The sequence below is a fragment of the Thunnus maccoyii genome, chromosome 4 (genome assembly GCF_910596095.1).
Source record: "Thunnus maccoyii chromosome 4, fThuMac1.1, whole genome shotgun sequence".
Taxonomy (NCBI): domain Eukaryota; kingdom Metazoa; phylum Chordata; class Actinopteri; order Scombriformes; family Scombridae; genus Thunnus; species Thunnus maccoyii.
In genome coordinates this window covers 10190923-10210077 of record NC_056536.1, presented here as the reverse complement: position 1 = coordinate 10210077, position 19155 = coordinate 10190923, and the positions used below count along the sequence as shown (strand labels likewise).

The 19155-nt window shown below is 38.2% G+C and overlaps 1 protein-coding gene across 3 annotated transcripts in view; it reads left to right on the top strand.

The window, feature by feature from the left end:
• The window catches only part of cep104 (centrosomal protein 104), a 35009-nt gene extending 15895 nt beyond the window's left edge, over nt 1–19114 (top strand). For all 3 annotated transcript variants that reach the window (XM_042409593.1, XM_042409594.1, XM_042409595.1), the window contains exons 13-22: nt 3339–3515; nt 7504–7704; nt 8785–8880; nt 9174–9261; nt 10137–10209; nt 10324–10432; nt 10570–10708; nt 11949–12016; nt 15223–15310; nt 16539–19114. In XM_042409593.1, coding sequence (XP_042265527.1) covers nt 3339–3515; nt 7504–7704; nt 8785–8880; nt 9174–9261; nt 10137–10209; nt 10324–10432; nt 10570–10708; nt 11949–12016; nt 15223–15310; nt 16539–16669 — 1170 coding nt within the window. In that variant the 3' untranslated portion in view covers nt 16670–19114. The remainder of the gene's footprint in view (nt 1–3338; nt 3516–7503; nt 7705–8784; nt 8881–9173; nt 9262–10136; nt 10210–10323; nt 10433–10569; nt 10709–11948; nt 12017–15222; nt 15311–16538) is intronic.
• Nucleotides 19115–19155: the final 41 nt, after the last annotated feature.

Here is a 19155-nt window from a genome sequence, read left to right as displayed (position 1 = left end):
TTTGTTTTATCGCTGTGTTTATGGATTGAAGAAATAGCTTTATCAGAGTATACTGTGACTGGGGTTGTTTAACAGAAGGCGAGCCCTCTGTTCAATTTCCTGAAACTAGATGGTTCTCTCAAAAAAGACACACCACTCAGAAATGTAGAACAGAGTGTTTGTAACTTCCATCTGCAGGTGTCCCTGCATTAGAAAATGAGAAATTAGAAAATTAACACACTTTTAAATTACATCATTAGATCATATAGTGTGTCCTTGATGTATGGAAACAATAAACCGTGCCATTATTTAAACATAATGATAAGCTGCAAGAAAATAAAAATGGTAGAAAAGCTTAGTTGTTCTTTAGCGTTTACTCTAACCCTACCCCAATTTATGAAGTCAAGGTTAGGGACACAACTAAAGACTATTTGAATTATTGATCATCCTGTTAGCTATGTTTTCAAATATATAAAATTGTTTATTTGTTAAGTCTGTAAACTGTCAGGGAATGATGAAGAATTCCAATCACAATATCCAAAAAAAACCTGTCCAAAACACAAAGTAATTCAATTTATGTTGATAGGAAACAGAAAATCAGCAAAGCCTCACATTCAGTATGCAGGGACCAGCAAATGCACTTTTTTAATTAATCATAACATTTATTTATTTTATGCCAATCAATTAATCAGTTAATTGATTTATGGTATCCTGAGGATATAAGTAAATATACAAATAATCTTGATGTCAGTAGAGTGTCATTGGTATGAATAATAGTAACAGTAGAAAAAACTGTTTTGTATGCTTAACTGTGTTTTTGTATGTGTAAGCAGACAGTTGCTTCAGTAAAATGGAGCATGTTTTGTTTCTTCCACATTAAATCATTCTGATGGTCAGTAACCACACATTTAAAACAGTGATCGGAAAGGTGTCTTACTTTCATGCCCCACGGTAAGCAAACAGAAGAAACAGCTCAAACTTGTGCAACACTCAATCTAACTTTCCACCAAAGGTAAACTTTGGAAAAGATTACCTGTGTGTGCATGTGGTACTTTTATTGGTCTATCTCTGTATTGCTGGTCAACAGTTTCATCGGAATATACGACGCAACCTCTTGGAAATTACATGGCACTCACGAGGAAGACACAACACTCAAAAAAATGAAAGTTATTTCCTAACAGTGAAACAGAAACTTGTGCATCTCTTTGCAGATGCTGAGCTCATTTGGGTGAACATGTGCAGAAAGAGGACTGAATTCAGGATTGTAAAAATGTTCACTTGACCAAATGTCTTTCTAGGACTAGTACTTTGAAACAGAATGAACTAGTTTATTCAGATCAAGCTGTTTACATGAGAAATCTTTACTCTGCTAATCATTCAAATCATTTCTATTCTATTAGTTTAATAAAACGGTCCATATAAATACAGTGTATGTGTTTGAAACTATCACAGGTCTGGTTAAAGATTGAATACATTGAATAATGGTGCATTATACATCATATTTGTGTTATAAAACCCAATTTGATGTTATGTTCATTATCATTTATTTTCTTTCTTAGTTTCCAATCTTTCTTGAAAAGTGCACTATTCAATATATTTATGTTTTTTAATGTTGGATAAAATGTCAATGTGAAAACTATATGTAATGTGAAACTTGTACTTGTACTGAAAATTCTTAGATAATGATTACCCTCTTCTGAAGTTAGCCAGTGTTTTAGCCTCTTTTAGCTCATTGGTTTGGTTTTGCATTGCAAATTCAGCTCTCATTAAGCTTTTTATAGAAAATGCTTCCTGCCCAGCACTGAACAGCAGAGAGACAAAGTTAGGAACTAGCTGGTGAACATCTGTCTTTTTAGCTGTTAGATGCAACTAATATTTTTCTGGTGTGTTCAGACTGAGCCTGAAGCAAAATTTCAAGTTTTTACAGTTGGTGTTTATTCACCTAAAAAAAAGCAGATGACTGATGTCCAAACTTTCCAGGATCTCCCATACTCTCTGTTATTTTCCACCAGACCCCTCTCCCTTTCTCCTTATCTCCATTCATAAAGATATGCATCTGTTTGTATCCATTTGCATCTTATGTTACTTTATGCAATCAGCTTGGTAGACTATCATTAAAAGGCAGTCATGAAATGTTGGGAGAGAGGGGGGGACGACATGCAACAAAAATCACTGGCCAGATAGAACCAGGTACCCTAACCCTTTATCACTGGGACGCTCATAATCTGAACACAACAATGAATTCATCACATGTTGCATTTAATTGTTTCACTGCCCGTTGTGGCCAAAAAAGCAATTCATGAAGCTGTAAATACAACATTTTCAAGCATGATTTGTCTTCTCCTTTGGGTTAGCCAATTTTATAGGTTGTGTCCATACATATCACACATTATAGCATCTGTAAACTCTATTTAATATATTGTAATTACATACAGTGTGTAGATACTAGTGTGTATGTCAGAGATGATTTTTGCATTTTAAGAAGGAACTTGAAATGTTATAAGTCATGTTTCTTAATATGCAGCATTCAAACAAGCCCCATGTTGTAGTCACACCGAGCTGTTTCGACTGCCTGCTTGTAGCCTTTAATTACAGCCAAGACATTAGTGCGAGTTCAGTAAAGGAGATGGGGTGTTTGTCATTTGTGTACTGTGGTGGAGGGCAGCCCTTTTATATGTTCTGATGGCTGAGACCATAAAATGTTACTGGGATGGTGGATTGAGTGGTGATGTACAGTAAGTGAAGCAGATGTGTAACTCTACATGAACATGTGTGCTGGGTAGAATTCTTTGCAGTGTGCTCATCCATGGGTGTGTGTATGTTTGTGTGTTGAGTGAAAAAGGGAGGAAGTCTTTATGAGCAACAGTAGCTGCTGTTTCAAACAGATCAATTTAGGTCACAGTCATGCAGGCCCGTCCAATGACTCTCAGCCCTCTGATTTCATCGCCTGGCCTTTCTGGATCTGTTCAGAGCTCCATTAGAGCAATGACTGAATGCCTTGTTGTATGTCACTGACAAATTTTATGTTTGTTTTTGTTTCTCAAAAGCTGTGTTGTATCATGCGTGTCACATATTTCCGACATACATTCCACTCACCTGATGAGGTTAAAATGCCAAACAGCTGAGAGAAGATTTTCCAAGAACCTTCTTCTGCCTTACTTTTATTGTACACTTGTATTTTCTGTCATGACTTGTCTCTCTGCCAGATGTGTTGAATGACAAATCACCACGTGTAGCATCACACAGATATGATTTGTCAGTGACTTACAGCACAAGTATTACTTAATTTAAAGGTGCATACTGTAAGTCTATAAAGACATTTACAGCAAGTCATTGTTTATCCCATGTTTCCCATTTAGGAAATTGCTGTTTTGAAGGATGTGCGCACCCTACAGGTAATCCCTGGGGAACTAGTGAAGCCCATCAAATCCAACTTCCCTTCCCGTCTGGCTCAGAGTCGGGCCGAGCTGCTAGAGAAGCTACTCGCTGAACTTGGTACAGAGAACTCTGGATTCACTCTGAACAATGTCATGACGGTAAGGAACCTAAAACATGCTACATACATCTATCTATTCTTGTTGAGTTCCTTAATTAATTCAAATTATTATAAGTCTCTGATTCAGAAGCTAACCTTTATTTGCCTCAAAAAACAAATTTAGACAGTCGTACCCTGAAAGTTTCAGAGTGTGGAAGCTGAGAGCAGCTGGAATGGCTGTTGTGTTTTTTTTTTATTTTTTTTATTGATTACCTAGCCAAAACCCTGCAACCATGGCAGCTCTCATCTTCCATACTGTGAGACTTTTTAGGTCACACTGTCTAAATTTGGTTGCTGAGGCTTTTCCACCATTTCAAAAATATTCTAGAGGACAAACTAAAACTAAAATTTTAGGGGATTTTCTAACTTTAAATCTTAATATTAGCAACAGCAGCCCAAAAAGTGCCACTGGACATAACAGGCCATCATAGATTTCCATACTAAAGCTGTTAATAACTACTGTTGTTTTTTGGCAAAGTGTCAACTCCATTTCCCCATTCATGCTCTTTCCAATCTGGACATAACTATTACAACATACCCTCTACAGCATGATAGCACATGTACTGTATTGAAATACATGCAGTATAATGCCTGTATTATTCCTCTTTAAAAGTAAGCATCCATCAAATGGATTTTCCGTTACATTTGGCTTAGCAATTATGGTGTGACTAACTGAAAGGGGAACAGTCCCTCCCTCGTTTGCTATGGCCATTCAGTTCATTCAAACAGGCAGTCACTAAGCTCCAGTCAGCTGAGTCAATGTTGTCACCACTGGCATCCACTTTTCATCCCCTGCACTCTTCTGGCTTCCAACAGTGACCTAATATCTACGTGCAAACTATCCAACTGTTGACCGGGCTGGGCAGGCCAATGAGCCATCCTGTCCTCTCTACTTTACGACCGGCCCTCCTCCCATCCCCCTCCCATGCATGGCTTTTAACAGTGAGGGCAAATTGTTAGTGTAACGTTGATGTATGTTAATGTTAACTATTACTTAATTAAATACACCCAATCTAAAATATCCTAGACACTACAGACAAGCTTCATAGTGTGATATAGTTCCTTAATTTACATACATATACAAAGAATATATTTATCAAATCATGAACCATTAATCAAATCATGTAAAACATCCAACCAATACCAAAATTAGATATTCTTCAAAACAGTTCTTCACAAAGATAAATCTCATCTTACATTAGGTTTCCTCTCAGTTTCTCCACCTTCTGAAGCCAAAGCCACACAGGTGGCACTGGGTGGCCTGTGTTTGCATGTTTGTGCATGCTTGCTCAGCGCCTGTCCCCTTTGTGTTGGCTGCCTCCCAAATTTGCTTGGAAAACATTTTCAGCCTCGATTGAGATGTGACAGGGGGGCTTGCCTTCTCTCCTGTCGCATTAAACAGTTTGATGAAAAACATGCAACAGATACCAGGTTAAAAGCTGTCTGCTAATTGCCTTGTTTTTTATGATCTGATGAGATACCTGATTAGCCATAGCTTCAGTGTCTAGACACTGTGCCAATCAGAGTATAGTTTAGCTTTCATTTATTGTTAACTTTGTTATCACTAAGATTCTAAAAATGTTTTGCATCCTTGGATTTTGTTGCTGTGGATGTCTGAATCCAGGCTAACAGAGATGGTTAGACCTGGTCTGATACTATTACATTGCAACAAACATTATATCTCTTAATTAAAAAGTACAGAGGGTTAAAAATGGCAACTTGATTCCTTTAGTAAACTCTCTTGGCTGACCCATTTCAGATAGTTGTCCTTTTCCTCAAGGTACATAAAATAACCCAAACTCGCAGCCTCAGAGCAAAATCATACAGTTTCAACTGTATGTGTGTGAGTAGAGAGAAAAAGATTCTTCTCAGCTATTGCATAGAGATAGATGCACTAGATATGTAGCCATAGCATGTGCCAGTGAAGGTGGTGGGTTACAATAAAAACATTTTAAGTTACATTTTTAACCATAAATTTTACAATCAAATCTCCCCTCCAAAAGTTAAGAAAAAAGTATACTTGTCTACACAGATTTACCTCTACATATATACACATATACCTTCATATACTCGTCATTGCATCTAAACAGGAAGAACAACAGGTCATATCTTTTAATTAATTGAATACACTCAAGCTGAATCCTTAAACTGACAGCTAAAACCTTCACTGGTGGCTGTTTTCGTCACCTCTTTTAGCTGTGAAGCTTTTAAGTGTGGAGGAAAAAATGATAATTACAAGTGTATTAATACTTTGATGATCATTAATCCAGTGTAGAAGTGTGATCAACTGATCAGTTTTGTCTTTAAAGAACAAATACAACAACATTGACCCTGTCTATTGACCTTTATAGGTTGAAAACACATTATTCTGTTTTTAAGTAAGATGTCTCACCAACATGTCTCGCACCTTGTTTGTGTAGGAAAATTAATGTCTAGTTTGTTAAGAAAGAAGAAAAAGAAATTGAATTATCTGAAGTGCATGAGACACGGTGACCCTGATTCTAGGAAGTGTAGTTATTTGAAAAGTGGAACAAAATGCAAAAACCGGTAGTTTTACGAGACAGGTATGACACCATATGTGGTATTGTTATAGATTATCTTATAGGAACCAAGTGTCCGCAGACAGAGAAGTATGACTACACACAATGTCCTTGTGTTGACAGTTGTGTTGGGCGGAGGCTGGAAGTATAAAGTGTTTGTGTGAGCTGTTCAAGTTGCTTTAATTATTTATTAAATGCAATTGAACTGCAGGAAAAATACTGTGTCTCTGGTATTTATTTGCCTTTGTCACCTAACTAGACAGACTGACTTTTCAGCTGCAACGACACAAGCCCTTTTGACAGCTCTACAGTGTTAGCCCAGCTATGGTTTGAACATTTTTCCTTTTTCCTCCACTGTTACCAGGGTGATCTGCTCTGAGGCAGGAGCCAGAGTGAAAAAAGGGGGTGATTGAATTTCCTGTAATTAAAATGAGAAGTGGTCAGCAGAGACAACAGAGAATAATGGTAGCCTGTCCCTGAGCCTGTTGCGCAAGGGATGGGTGGCCTTTGTGCATAGTTTACCTTTGGATGTTAATGTTCTCTGTTGGCGGGATTTCCATTGTATTGCGACTCTCTTCACAGGGATTATGTCGGATAATTGGCCCTTTTTACGTCATGATGTGTACTTCTCTCAGAGGACTGCCTCAACAATGATGTTCTTATGCACATGAAACTGGACTGATAGAACAAATATTGCTTCATGAAACACTTTTGTAGAACTAAATTCTATTTAAAAGCAAGATGCTCTGAATATTGACTGTAGCCTGCACTTTTTCCTCACCATACAGTATTGTAGGTAAGACAAGGCAAGGTTAACTTTATGCCACCTGTCAAACACAGGCAATGTAAACTACTCTACACAAGGCCAAAAATGCACTAGAACAACATTTAAAAACACAATAAAGGTTTAAAAAAAATCAAATAAAGCAAGAGACAAAAATACAGTTTCACTGGTGAAACACATAACAGAAAAAAATCAAAGGCAAAGGAATTCAGTAGAGTTTTTCATTTACATTTGAAAGTGGCTAAAGTTGACGTGCATTTAAGATCATCGGGAAGTCGGTTCTGTCTGTCTTTAGCTGATTGCTGCTCCCCCCCAGAGATATCCTTTCTTTTCTTTTTTCCTAAAGATCTAAAGGACCAACAAGAAAAGATTAAACAATAGGAATAATGTGCTCAGTCCTCCTGGAGTTTGTTTGAAAACCAGGAAGTCGAATAATAGAGGTCCAAAAATTGAACCCTGGGGGACTCCACATTTTATGCTGATCCACTCAGTTTTATGACTACCAATGGCAGCAACATTGCCCCTGCCTTCCAGATATAGATCAATGTTGAAATTACCTAATGACATACTGGATGTTTTAACAGTAACATCCTCAGTCAGTCACTCAACATTCTGTTACTTTTCAGCGTTCACATGTTAATAGAAAGCTTTTTGTCTTCTGTCAGTTCTGTACAGCGGCGCTGGAGCACAGTGCGTCTGCGGTTCGAGAGCTGGCAGTCCGCATCATCTTATCCATGTACCAGCAGCACAGAAGTGCTGTTCTCAGCTACCTTCCACCCAACAATGCTGCCACACGGAAGAACTTCCTCTACAAAACCCTCTTCGATGGCTTTGCCAAGATCGATGGAAAGCTGGTGGACACTCAGGCAAGAAGTGTCTTTTCTTTCTTCACTGCGAATTAATCTCTCATTACTTGACATACTTGACATCTTCATCACTTTAAAAGGAGATATTCGAAATATCCTATTTATACATATATAACAAAACATATATGTAACATTCTAACATTTATATGGCATCTGTATTCACTGTGGTAAAATTATGTGCATCAAACTGCCAGCCAAAGGGTGTGTTCACACTGTTCTGTTCAAACAGATTGTTGTCAGCGAGGAGCAGCTGGTAGATGGCAGACTGTTAGACGTGGCAGATGCGAGCAATCTCTAAAGCTGAAAAGAGATGAGCTTTTAGAGGAGAATACATTATGTCATGTCTTTTTATTTTTTAAGCTGGCAGTAACAGGGAAGAGGATGAGGGGTTTCATGTTGCGCAGACAGCTAATTTCTTCCACTAAAGCCAGCACTGGCACTCTCTCTCAGTCTTTCTCTTACTCATCTGGTTAAACAAATAAGCTGTATGATCCATGCATGTGTCTGCTGATGGTATCAAGTAGATACAGTGTTTCACTTATTTCAAAACCTCAATTTCATCACCAACTATGTGAAATAGCACTACCAACAAACCAGACATACTTTTTTCATTTTATCAAAATCACACAGCATCTGTTGTTGTGTACTTTTTATCACAAATGTAGCCAGTAAACAAGGCAGCTTATGTTCCAAAGCTGGCATGGTGTAATATTTTTTTACCATAAAGTTTGTGAGTCACCCAATGACCAAACTTAATTTCTTACTGGCATTATTAGAGACCTAGCGTTCCCATTACGTAATGGTCATGCTGTTGAGTAGCGCTCAACTTCTAAAATGTCTGGTCTCATCTGTGTGAGCTGTTGCCAACACAATCACACCACATCACTGCAGCTCCAAGTCTGCAGAGCTGTTAGCTGGCGTGGTGAACAAGAAAGACCTGTGACACTGAAATTATAGCAACTATCTATTGCAGAATGAAGAAGAATTGGGGAAAGAGAGAAGAAAGGAAGCAACCAGAGAGGAAATGATAGACAAATTGACTTTGACTTTGAGGCTAATGGCTTGTCACTTTTCACCCAGACTTTGAAGAAGGGCGGTGGTCAACAGGATGGGCAAAGGGAGAAGGAGGAGATCCACGCACTTCAGGAGCAGCTGGCTGCCTTGAAAGAGATCACAGTAGGTGGAGCTGTCATCAGACTGCAATTACATCACCTCTCATAATGGCTACTACTTTGTATTTATGACTCCACACAGACTTGGTAGAAGCTTTACACTGTAGGTGGTCAGAAACTCAGTTATTCACATGTACAGATAACATCATTCGTACATTATATTATTATACATGAGAGTCTTATGAAGAGCAGTTCCACCATTAATCCACAACTGTAGAGGTTTTCTTGTGTGATAGCTTGTCTTTTTAGAAATGTGCTCTCTTACATTAATTCATATTTGTCTGTCTGCTTATAAAGGAAAGAGGCAATGAAAGCACCAAAGGACAAATGGCCAAGAAAGAAGTTCCCAAAGTTGAAAAAGAGTCCCAGAAGGCTGGTAAAGCAAGTATGTGCACAATCAGACAGACACGTCTCAGTACCTACTCGCATTGATTGATTTATGTCACAAAACAACAGTATGGTGAAGATGCAGTCTTTTGAGTCATGCAAACACTAATGCATTCAGATGTGACCTGCTCATATGAACAACCTACTATTGTAGGTCCATTTAACAACTTTCCAAGTGAAAATTTTAAGGTATCTTCAAGGTCACAACTTGTGACATAAATGGAAGTCTGTTTCTTTTGTCCCTATTCTTTGTTTTTGTTTCTTCAGAAAGGCATTGAAATGCAAAAAAACGCTAATCACACACTGACCATTTTCAACAAACAGAAGGATCCTCACAGCGTTTACTTTTGTTGTCCCAGCAACAGTGTCCTCAAGAGTTTAACCACTTGAACCCCAAGTATGGTACAAACAAAAGATCCATTGGAAGGCAGTATATTAATATCTAAGGCATGACACTGAGCCTACCAATTATTTCTTCTGTGAAGCTATAAACAGAAGAGTCCAGGCAAGCCACACCAATAACCCACTTAACAGCAAACATAGCAAGAAAATATAAGAACATCTTGTTGATTACAACTTGAATTTAGATTTTATTTTGACTAAAAAGTTTTCATTTGTTGCTAGTTTAGTTTTGTGGTGTATTATTACATTTGCCTGTGTATCCTCACAACTTGGCATGAAGGAATCACTCAGTCATCAAAGCTTACATGTACAGAGCTCTGTAAACAAAATTATGCTCCTTACAAGTCTGGCATGAGTCTACTCTGCCTTTACATCATTTTTAAGTTCTGTAAAGTCTTTAGTTGGTTAGAATTGTGGCCTCCAGTCATGACAAGTAACAGATACTGTCTTCTTAATCTTCTTAATTTCCAGCTGTCACAAAATTGCCCCAGAACGAGATAGCACACTCTGTAGACGTCCAACAATCTATCACTTATCTGGACAAGTAAGTAACTCATCACCCAATGGAGACCTACAGTAGCGCGCAGTTAGTGTTCCAGTACCAAGGCTGATTCTTTTATAGTTTGTTATCTGATATGATCTACACACTCTGTTTCAGCTTGTGTATATTCTGCGGTAAAAAGGATGAGTCATTCACAGAGGATGGATTGGACCTTCACTACTGGAAAAACTGTCCTATGCTGCGACGCTGTGATGAATGTAGACAGGTAGGTTGTTATATTTTCAAAAGGGTTGGCACATTTTTAATCCTCTTGAAAGAAAGAAGGAAGGAATCAGATGTTTAATCATCACATCAGTAATAAAGCTTGAAGACTTTGTGTGCAGCTCTGCATTGTGTTCGCAGGTAGTCGAGATAGCCAGCCTCACAGAGCACCTACTGGGTGAATGTGAAAGCAGTTCCAAGTTCAGCCAGTGCCCACGCTGCTCGGAGGCTGTGGCCACTGAAGACCTGTCTCGACATGTCCAGGGTCCCGCCTGCAACCGTGAGTTCTCAGGCTCTCATTTGAACATTTCTGAAAGTGTTTTATAGTTGGTTTGTTTGTTGTTTTTGTTTTGTTTGTTATTTTCTTTTTTAGAATTTTTTTTTTTTGCATTTTGTCCTTATTGGAAAGTGACAGTGTAGATTCACCCCAGGAAGATGATAGGTGAGAGACGTAGTTCTGAGAGGTCTTGTTTTCAGCATATCTCAGACCAAATTTCAACCAAAATACAACTCGCTTTGAGTTGCTTCATTTGAATGAACCTCCCACCTGTCTGCACCTCTTCTCCCATCTGTGCACCGTGCGCTCTGCGCTGGTCACCAAAGTACCACACAGACAAGCAACAAGTTTTAAGGTCAAGAAAATACCAAACCGTTGGAGCGCTGTTGTTGTGCTTCCACGAAAATAGTCCCCAATATGATAAACAGCTTAAATGATGGCTTCCTGCATTTTGTCCTCCAACTCCAGTTATCATGATTGCTGGCAACTGTACTTGATATTACCCAGTTTATGAGTATAATAAACAGTTTATCTAATTTATGTCTCACATTTTGTCAGAGCATTTTTTTTCTAATAACTTCTACTCAAAGCTCACTTTCCCTCTCTCACAGAGCACACAAAAAAAACAAAACAAAAAAATGTAATTTCCTCATTTAGATTAACCATTACATTCGTCCTAAAAAGACACATTTCCTGAAACATTGATTCACCAACCTTGGTTGGATAAACATACTTCTACTTATCTATCTTTCATCCTGGATTTTACCTTGATTCTTCCCAGCCTGAATTTTTGAAGCTGACCTTAGTTTATCCCACAGTGCTGGACACCTCCTGAAAACATGCTGATCCTGAAAATATGCCTCAAGTGTTTTCACAATGCTTCTCAAAAGTCAGTGTGTTTCATAATGTTGGTTCTGTAAGTTTTCTGTAAACTACCGAGCCCTGTCGCCAGGATTTACTATCTTAAAGCTGACGTCACCTTTTCTTTTTTCTTTGTTTACTGTAACTGTACCTACTAGCCTGAAGAAAGAGAGCAGGTCTCTTCAACAGACAATGAAATTTGAATTGTGAGTTTGGATAGATTGTGCTAAACCTTTATGTTCCCATTCCTCAAAGGTGCTTTGTTGTCTTTGACAGTTCTTCCTAATTGGTGTAATTTTATCATTTTACTCTTTGGTTTTTTTAGGGACCTTTTCCGTAATTGTATAACAGATGGCTTAAAGGTGTTGTGTTTCTGTTTCAGCCCCCACCTCGGGTAAAGGCTCCAACCACTGTCCTTTGTGTCACAACAACTTCATGCCTGGAGAGGAGGTGAGATTCTGTGTCCTTTTCATCGATAAATCTATAAAGAAAATTTTGCAGCAGAATTTACACTGGACCACTAGTACAAAGCTGCCTCCTAGATAATAAAAATATCCATCTATTATTTTAATAGTCAAAAAAGGAAAAAAAAGCTGGTGTTAACTGTGGCTTCCATGAAAGGAATAGTTAAACATTTTAGCACTTAAACCTTTTGCCGAGAGTTAGATGAGAAGATGGATGCCACTTTCATATGTGTGTGTGTTAAATATGATGCTACAGCCAGTAGACCGTTAGCTTAGCTTAGCATAAAGACAAAATACACCTGCCAGCACCTGTAAAGCTCACTACTTAACATGTTATATCTTGTTTGTTTAATCAGTACAAAAAAAAGGGTGAAACTACAAGTTGTGGTTTTAAGGTGGTTTATGTGCCAGACCATTTCTGGGCGAGGCGCAGTGACTTCATTGTGTCTGTAGTCCAACAAATAACCGCCCTTAAAACCAACTTGTTTTTATAAAGATTGAACAAATGAGATATAATCTGTAAAAAAGAGTTTTAAAAGTACGTAGATCTTTTTTTTTTTTTTTTTTTACCATTACAGAACCAAGCTAACTGTTCTGTCTTTATGGTGAGCTAAGCTAACCGTCTGCTGGCTGTAGCTTCACATTTAACACACAGATATGAAAGTGGTATAAATCTTCTTATCTAATTCTTGGCATTAAGGCTAATAAGCGCATTCCCAAAATGCCAAACTATTTCGTTAAGGTTTTCACAAAACATGGGCGTGAACTTCACGCTGTGTGCTTTTCTCTTTTCCTTTTATATCGACACACAAACTAGAAAGCATCTAATATAAGGCTTGAGGAGCAAACAGGTGTTGAGGTAAAATACCGCTATTGTTAGCTCCAAAGACTTCAAAGGAGGAGAAGCCTTTGTTCCTAATCGTCTGTTTCATTTGTCTCAAGATGAAGAAAATACCACCACATTCTTCAAATTCTTGTTAGTTTTAAGGAGAATTGAAGACAGACATGTCAAGATTAACTGTGTATGGATAAGACAGATATTTGATAGCAGTGCTTTCCCTAAAACTTTTTTGTAGAAAGGGTGATTGAGGATAATGTAGTTCTTTCTTAACACTGAGCAAAAGTTAATCATTCTGAAATTAGACCTACTGTTAGACGTACTGTCCTTTAATTCCAGCTTTAGTGGCAGCAGTGGTTTCCTGCTGTGGTAGCTCACCATTGTGTATTATACGGGCAATATTCGATCTGTAACAGGAAATGGTTGCAGTTAAACATTTACTGGATATCTCCACTTCAATATTAATCAATTAGGAAATGTCATCAAAATGGGTATCCGCATATGATGGGCATAGACTCAATACAACCTAAATATTGAATGTAATATAATATAACCACAGGGAGAATAGTTTATCCTTATCTCACTTAAGTAAACTGCTCATATCTCAGCACCTTTGGAGCTGCTAATCCAACACTAATCCTTAGTATCTGTCTACTTTCTGCGTGAAGAGAAGAAGAATAAAGTGGATATGTAGTGTGAGAGATTCTCTGCCCCACTAAAAGATGTAACAATCGAGCTGTCTGTCTTTTCTCGTCTCTCGTTGTGGTTTCTGTCATTGTGGAGTCTAAATAATGCAGTTTGTCTATCAAAGAGCCACTCAGCCAGCACCCGCCCCGCCTCTGTCTGTCCCAGTTAGCAGCAGCAGTTAGGCAATAAAACTTTTTGGACAAAACTCAAATACAAGAATCCAAATGGGGGATTAAAACCTCTGACTTCAGTTTGATATGTTGTGAGTCTTGTAGGAGGAGATAATATCATGAGTCAGTGATGAAACATAGATATATCAACCAAATTATGGTACTTCTGTGCTTGCTATGAGGAACAGAAAAGTAAAGAGAGTTACCCACGTTCAACTGTGAGAGCTACTGATGAAAAATCACAATACAAGACTCTCAAGAAGCTGTAACCAGATGAAAGCCTGATAGTTTGACAGAGATCATTTATTACTTAATGCATCTTGAACATAGAACTGATTTCTGATTTGATTCAGATGGAAAGCTATGAAATACCTGATAAACAGAAAGTTGTGAACATAAAGTAATAACCCTTTTTTTCATATAAACAAAGGTCTGTTTTGCCATATTCTTTTGCCCACTTATACCAAACAATTAATGATTTGACTTGTTGCTGACAAGAAGTAACGTATTTTATGTTAATAGAAGCAGTAGCAGCAGTTAGTTTAATGTATAAAAAATAATAAAAAATGAATAAAATAAAAAAGTAAAAAAGAATAAATATAAAAAGTCTGAAGAAGAAGAACCATAAGAAGAAGTAGTCTACATTTAGTAAAGCTTTGAACATCACTGTCTTTTTGGTGAGACCAGAATCGTGTTGCCTGCCTTTTTTTTTGAGAAACACCTGCTGTGATTTCACTGACTGGTGTGTCTGATGTACATTTTGCTTAGAAGTCTAAATCCATTGAGAGCAGTGCAGCAGCATTTCCCCACATTATTAGATTTAGTGTTAAATCTTCCTCTTTTACAGAATACATTTTGACTTCTGGCAGTAAACGCTCAGCTGTAACTAATATTAATGATGACTCTGTTCTGGCACATCTAGCTGGAATACAGTCTTAATTAATGATATTAATTACACTTGTGTTGTTCCTGTTATGACATAATGTCTGTTGTGAAAGAAGTCTGTTATCATTTGTTACTGTGCTTATTAAAAATCAATATGTCTCTTTGTCTGCAATGGTGTTGGTCTAAAAATAGTTTTAGGTAAAAATAAAATGAATTGCTAATGATTACGCATTGAAATTCTTCAACATTGTGTTGTCTTGAGTGTTAGCTTATCAGTCATTATCACTGCAAGCCACATACTGTCCAAGAAGGTCAAGATATGACACATTAAGATATTATATCCAAATGTACAATGACACTATGTGATTTCATTCAAAAACTGATTTACAACACGCCGTCTCTCACCTCACACACCCTTAAAAAAAACCTCCAGAAAGTCACACTCTCACTGCCAGAGTCCTGAGTGTAGAGCCAATGAAAGACTGCAGTGTTAGTGGGAGGGAGGGCAGCCATCCGGGCCTTGACTGGGCCTACAGTCACTCGTGGTTGTCCCGATCGAGAAAGTACCCAGGAGAGGAACCGACTCACTGAGCTACTTTGTCCCTGTTCCAGGCCTGGAAGGCTCACCTCATGGGCAGAGACGGCTGTAAACAAAACTCACGCAGGACTGCGGTGTCCCAGAGAACCCAGCCAGTACAAGGTAAAGCATTCATAGTCCCTCTGCTTACACCTACCTCCCCAATGCTCAGTGTGAGAGCCAAAGAAAGTGCCCATCCTTGTTGGTAAAATTTCATGTTGCAGCTTTTCCTGCCTCAGAGTACAGAATGAGGAATATAAAAATAGTGACATATCGTTTGGAGTTTGCATATCCATTTTTGGTGATATTTCACAATCATAGTAGTGGTTGTAACTGTTACTGCTTAGATAGTTAATTAAAAAATTAAATGAATTGTCTCAGGCCAGGTTTTTTTGACTGTGCTGTACAGGAGTGAAGATAGAGAAGTTGCCTTCTGTGGCATTTCTAACAGTCATGATTTGGCAGCCCTGCAAAGAGCTAGTTGCTCAAGGTCTGTTTACAGGTTGCCACATCATGACACAATGTTTATTGTAACAGTAAACATCATGTCAACAATTATTCTTTGTTACTCAGCTTATCAGAAATCAATCCCTCTGTTAACAGTGTTGTAGGTATAAGAACAACCCCCCCCGCCCCCCCAGGGCGTCCCCCAGCCACCCAGATCTTGTGTCCTGATCAATCTACTTAATAGATGACAGCATGAACAGTTGTCACACAGTAAATATGTGGCATTTGATGTGTGAAATATCACCTCCGCCCTTTCCCCCACTAACTTTCATGTTTAAATCTATAAAAGTGTATTCATTTTGTATGATGTTAGTGAGGTTTGTCTTCATTTCAAGTGAGATGTTCCACCTCTGCTATGAAATACTGTGGGAAAACTTGCTTTTGCTTTTTTTTGTAGTTGCTAAATCCTCTGTACTTAGAGTTGACTACAATTTTCACTGCAGGACTTGCAGGAGTATTTTACAGTGTGGCCTTGCTACTTTTTCTGTTTACTTTCTGTGTACTTTTTTCCATCACTGATGTTTTCCATCACTGAAACGTTTTTCCTAATTCCACTAGTAGGTTTACAGGAGACAATTAGTGGCTTACTGTAAATTGAAAGTAAGCCTTGTGATGTGACCACAGTACTCAGTAACCTCACAGTATTAATTAAAAGAGAGCATCTCTCACAGTATGTAGCTGCATCCCCACCAGCTGCTGACGGCATGAAGCTTTCCTGTTTATATTCAAATCAGAGGTGATGCAGGCTGTTTTGTTTGGTGGTAAATAATACACAAGAACACTGGAGTTCCCTCTGTGTTAAAGTTCTTACAATGGTTTTCATTTTGTGTGTGTGTGTGTCCAGGCAGGGCTGTTGGTGGAGCCAAGCTGAAGCAGGCCTGGTCGGTCGGGGCCAGAGCCAGGCCTATGGGAAGAGGAAGCCGGATCCCGGCCCTGGCACCCCTGGCCAGAGGACATACACCAGGGAAGCACTGAAACTGGTTTGAAGCACCCTGGGAACCCCCACCAGCACCCAGAGGAGGAACCCAACAGCAACAAACACCCTTGTAATAGCCCCGACCCTAATCCACATATTTCCTGCTCCCATGTTCCTGCATAGAGGCACTTTTAGAGAAGACATCCGATAGGTTTCAGAGGTATGAAATAGGATTTTAAAGGCCAATACAGACTTTTGATTGAAGCCACCAATGTGTTAACATCTTTTTTTAAGACTGTAAGAGAAAAAGAAGGATTGTATGTATGTAAAAAGTACAAAAATATGTGAGAATTGTGTCACATATTCACTCAACAAGACACTTGATTTATTGTATGAACTCAAATGAAATTCTAGTCATACGAAACTCCACACAGAGAAGAGACATCTAGACTCACTGAGATTAGATCTTTTGTCTCTTTTGTCTATACATCTAGCCTCTGGCGTCACACAACTACTGGGAAAATAAACACGAGCACACTGCTGTTTACTGATATCTCCTTACAGATTTACTGATTTTTCAGCCTTTCACTCTCATTGTGAGAAATTTTACAGCGTAAATGGAGGTAGTCCATTGATATAGTATTTCACTTCCATAAAGCTGGGAGACTCACATGAGATAGACTTTTTTAATCCATATGGATTCTACATTTATCATAATGTAGTCACATAGTGTGTTTTTTACTCTGTAGTGTACTGTATTTACCCTCTGCCATTTTATTTGAGTGTCTGAATTCTTAGTGCCCTCAGAGTCCCACAATGGAACAACAAAATAATGTTTGTGACGTATATGCTACCCCACAATCCCACAATGTGATAATTCACATTTTATAGATGTGCAAAATATCGTTGCGCAACTCTACATCTGTCAGTGATGACTCAAAATAACGATAATTCACAAGTGTCCAAATTCTCAGTTAACTGCTTACTTAAGAGTAAACTGCTGAGTATCTGTTATGAAGAGAGAAGTGAAAAAGTGAACGAGGGGGAGATTTTGGACACAACCCCTGTCTGTCCGGTAAATACCCACGACTTATAAACTCCACACTTCCAGTTTGTAACACAGGCTTTCTATGTGTGTTCAAGCCCACGCCGAGATAACCGCGATGACATCATCATCAGAGGGGTATTATCTAAGACTTGACAAAGCTCCTCCAGAGCCATAGAAGACATTTTACAGCTGTTTTCACAGGCTGAGTGGCCCCTTTACAGCTGCACAAGGTGTCTAATGCTGCTAAAAATATGAACATTTAATGGCAAAATGGTAAAAAATCAGCAATTTTACCTTCAAAAACTTTCTGTATGTTAGTAAAAACAGCATTTAGACCACAAACTCTCCAGTAAAACCCAGGATATAGATTAGGGATTTAGGTTGAGAGCCTCCCATAGACAACCAGCGTAGCATCAATCAGTTCTTCAATAAATATGTAATCAATCAATGCATCTTATCAGAAGTGAGTGATTCATACAAGCACTTCTTGTAAAGCAGTAATGATAGGAGAGAGGGAATGAGGTTGAGGTTCAGTTAAAGCAGACTTTCTGCTCCCGTGGCAACACTCCAGCTGCAAATGCTTCAGTCCCAAAGCCATCGACGACCTGAATGTAGCTTTACTGTCAGCTTCACCTCTGTTTACATGTTTCTTTTCATTTCTTGTCTTAAGTTATATATTATAGAAAGAATAAAGTAGCACTTTGCCAAAGGGAAGATGCTTCACTGCTGAATTTCCAGTATATACATTATGGATTTAATTTATTTCCCTGCCGAATGCCTACTGACAATCTTTAGCACAGTTTTATATGCTCGACTAGTCTAGCAAGAGAGACGACAGAATTATTAAAATGTAGAGAGGAGCGGAGTGGAGATGAATGTAAACAGTAGAACTACTTCTGTTGAATATCACTGATTCCAGCAAACAGTTTCAAGCACTTCAGTGGCTTTAAACTGAGAAACGTAGCGTGACAATAATTCACATGATGCATTTTTATCACTATGTTACTACTTATGTTGTACTACGCAGTGTTATGATGATGATTGTTGATTGTAATATAACTGTTATTCATCTACAGCCAAGTCAGAATGCACATCTGTGAAACTCTCGACTGACAGAAACATCCTAAAAATTTAGATTTTTTACATATACTTTTGCAAATTGTTATGTTAGTAGTGTGAATTCTTTATAATTATTGTGTGATAGCACTATCTGTTGTATTATTAGAGTAAACAACCTCAACATAGATGATGTATAAAAGAGTATATTTGGTTTCTATCCTCCCAGTTCATCACGTTGGCTTTAATATGTTTCTGTATTGAGAATAATTGCAACAGTGGATATTTTGTTGAGCTTTTATGTGCGTAGCAGTCAGTATTTTCTGAATAATAACTATTTTTTTCTGCAAAGGTATCTGTATTTGTTTAAATAAAGCTAGATTAAGCTGAACATTGCAAATGTGGTTTCACATCCCAGATACTATTTAAAGTTAAAGTTAG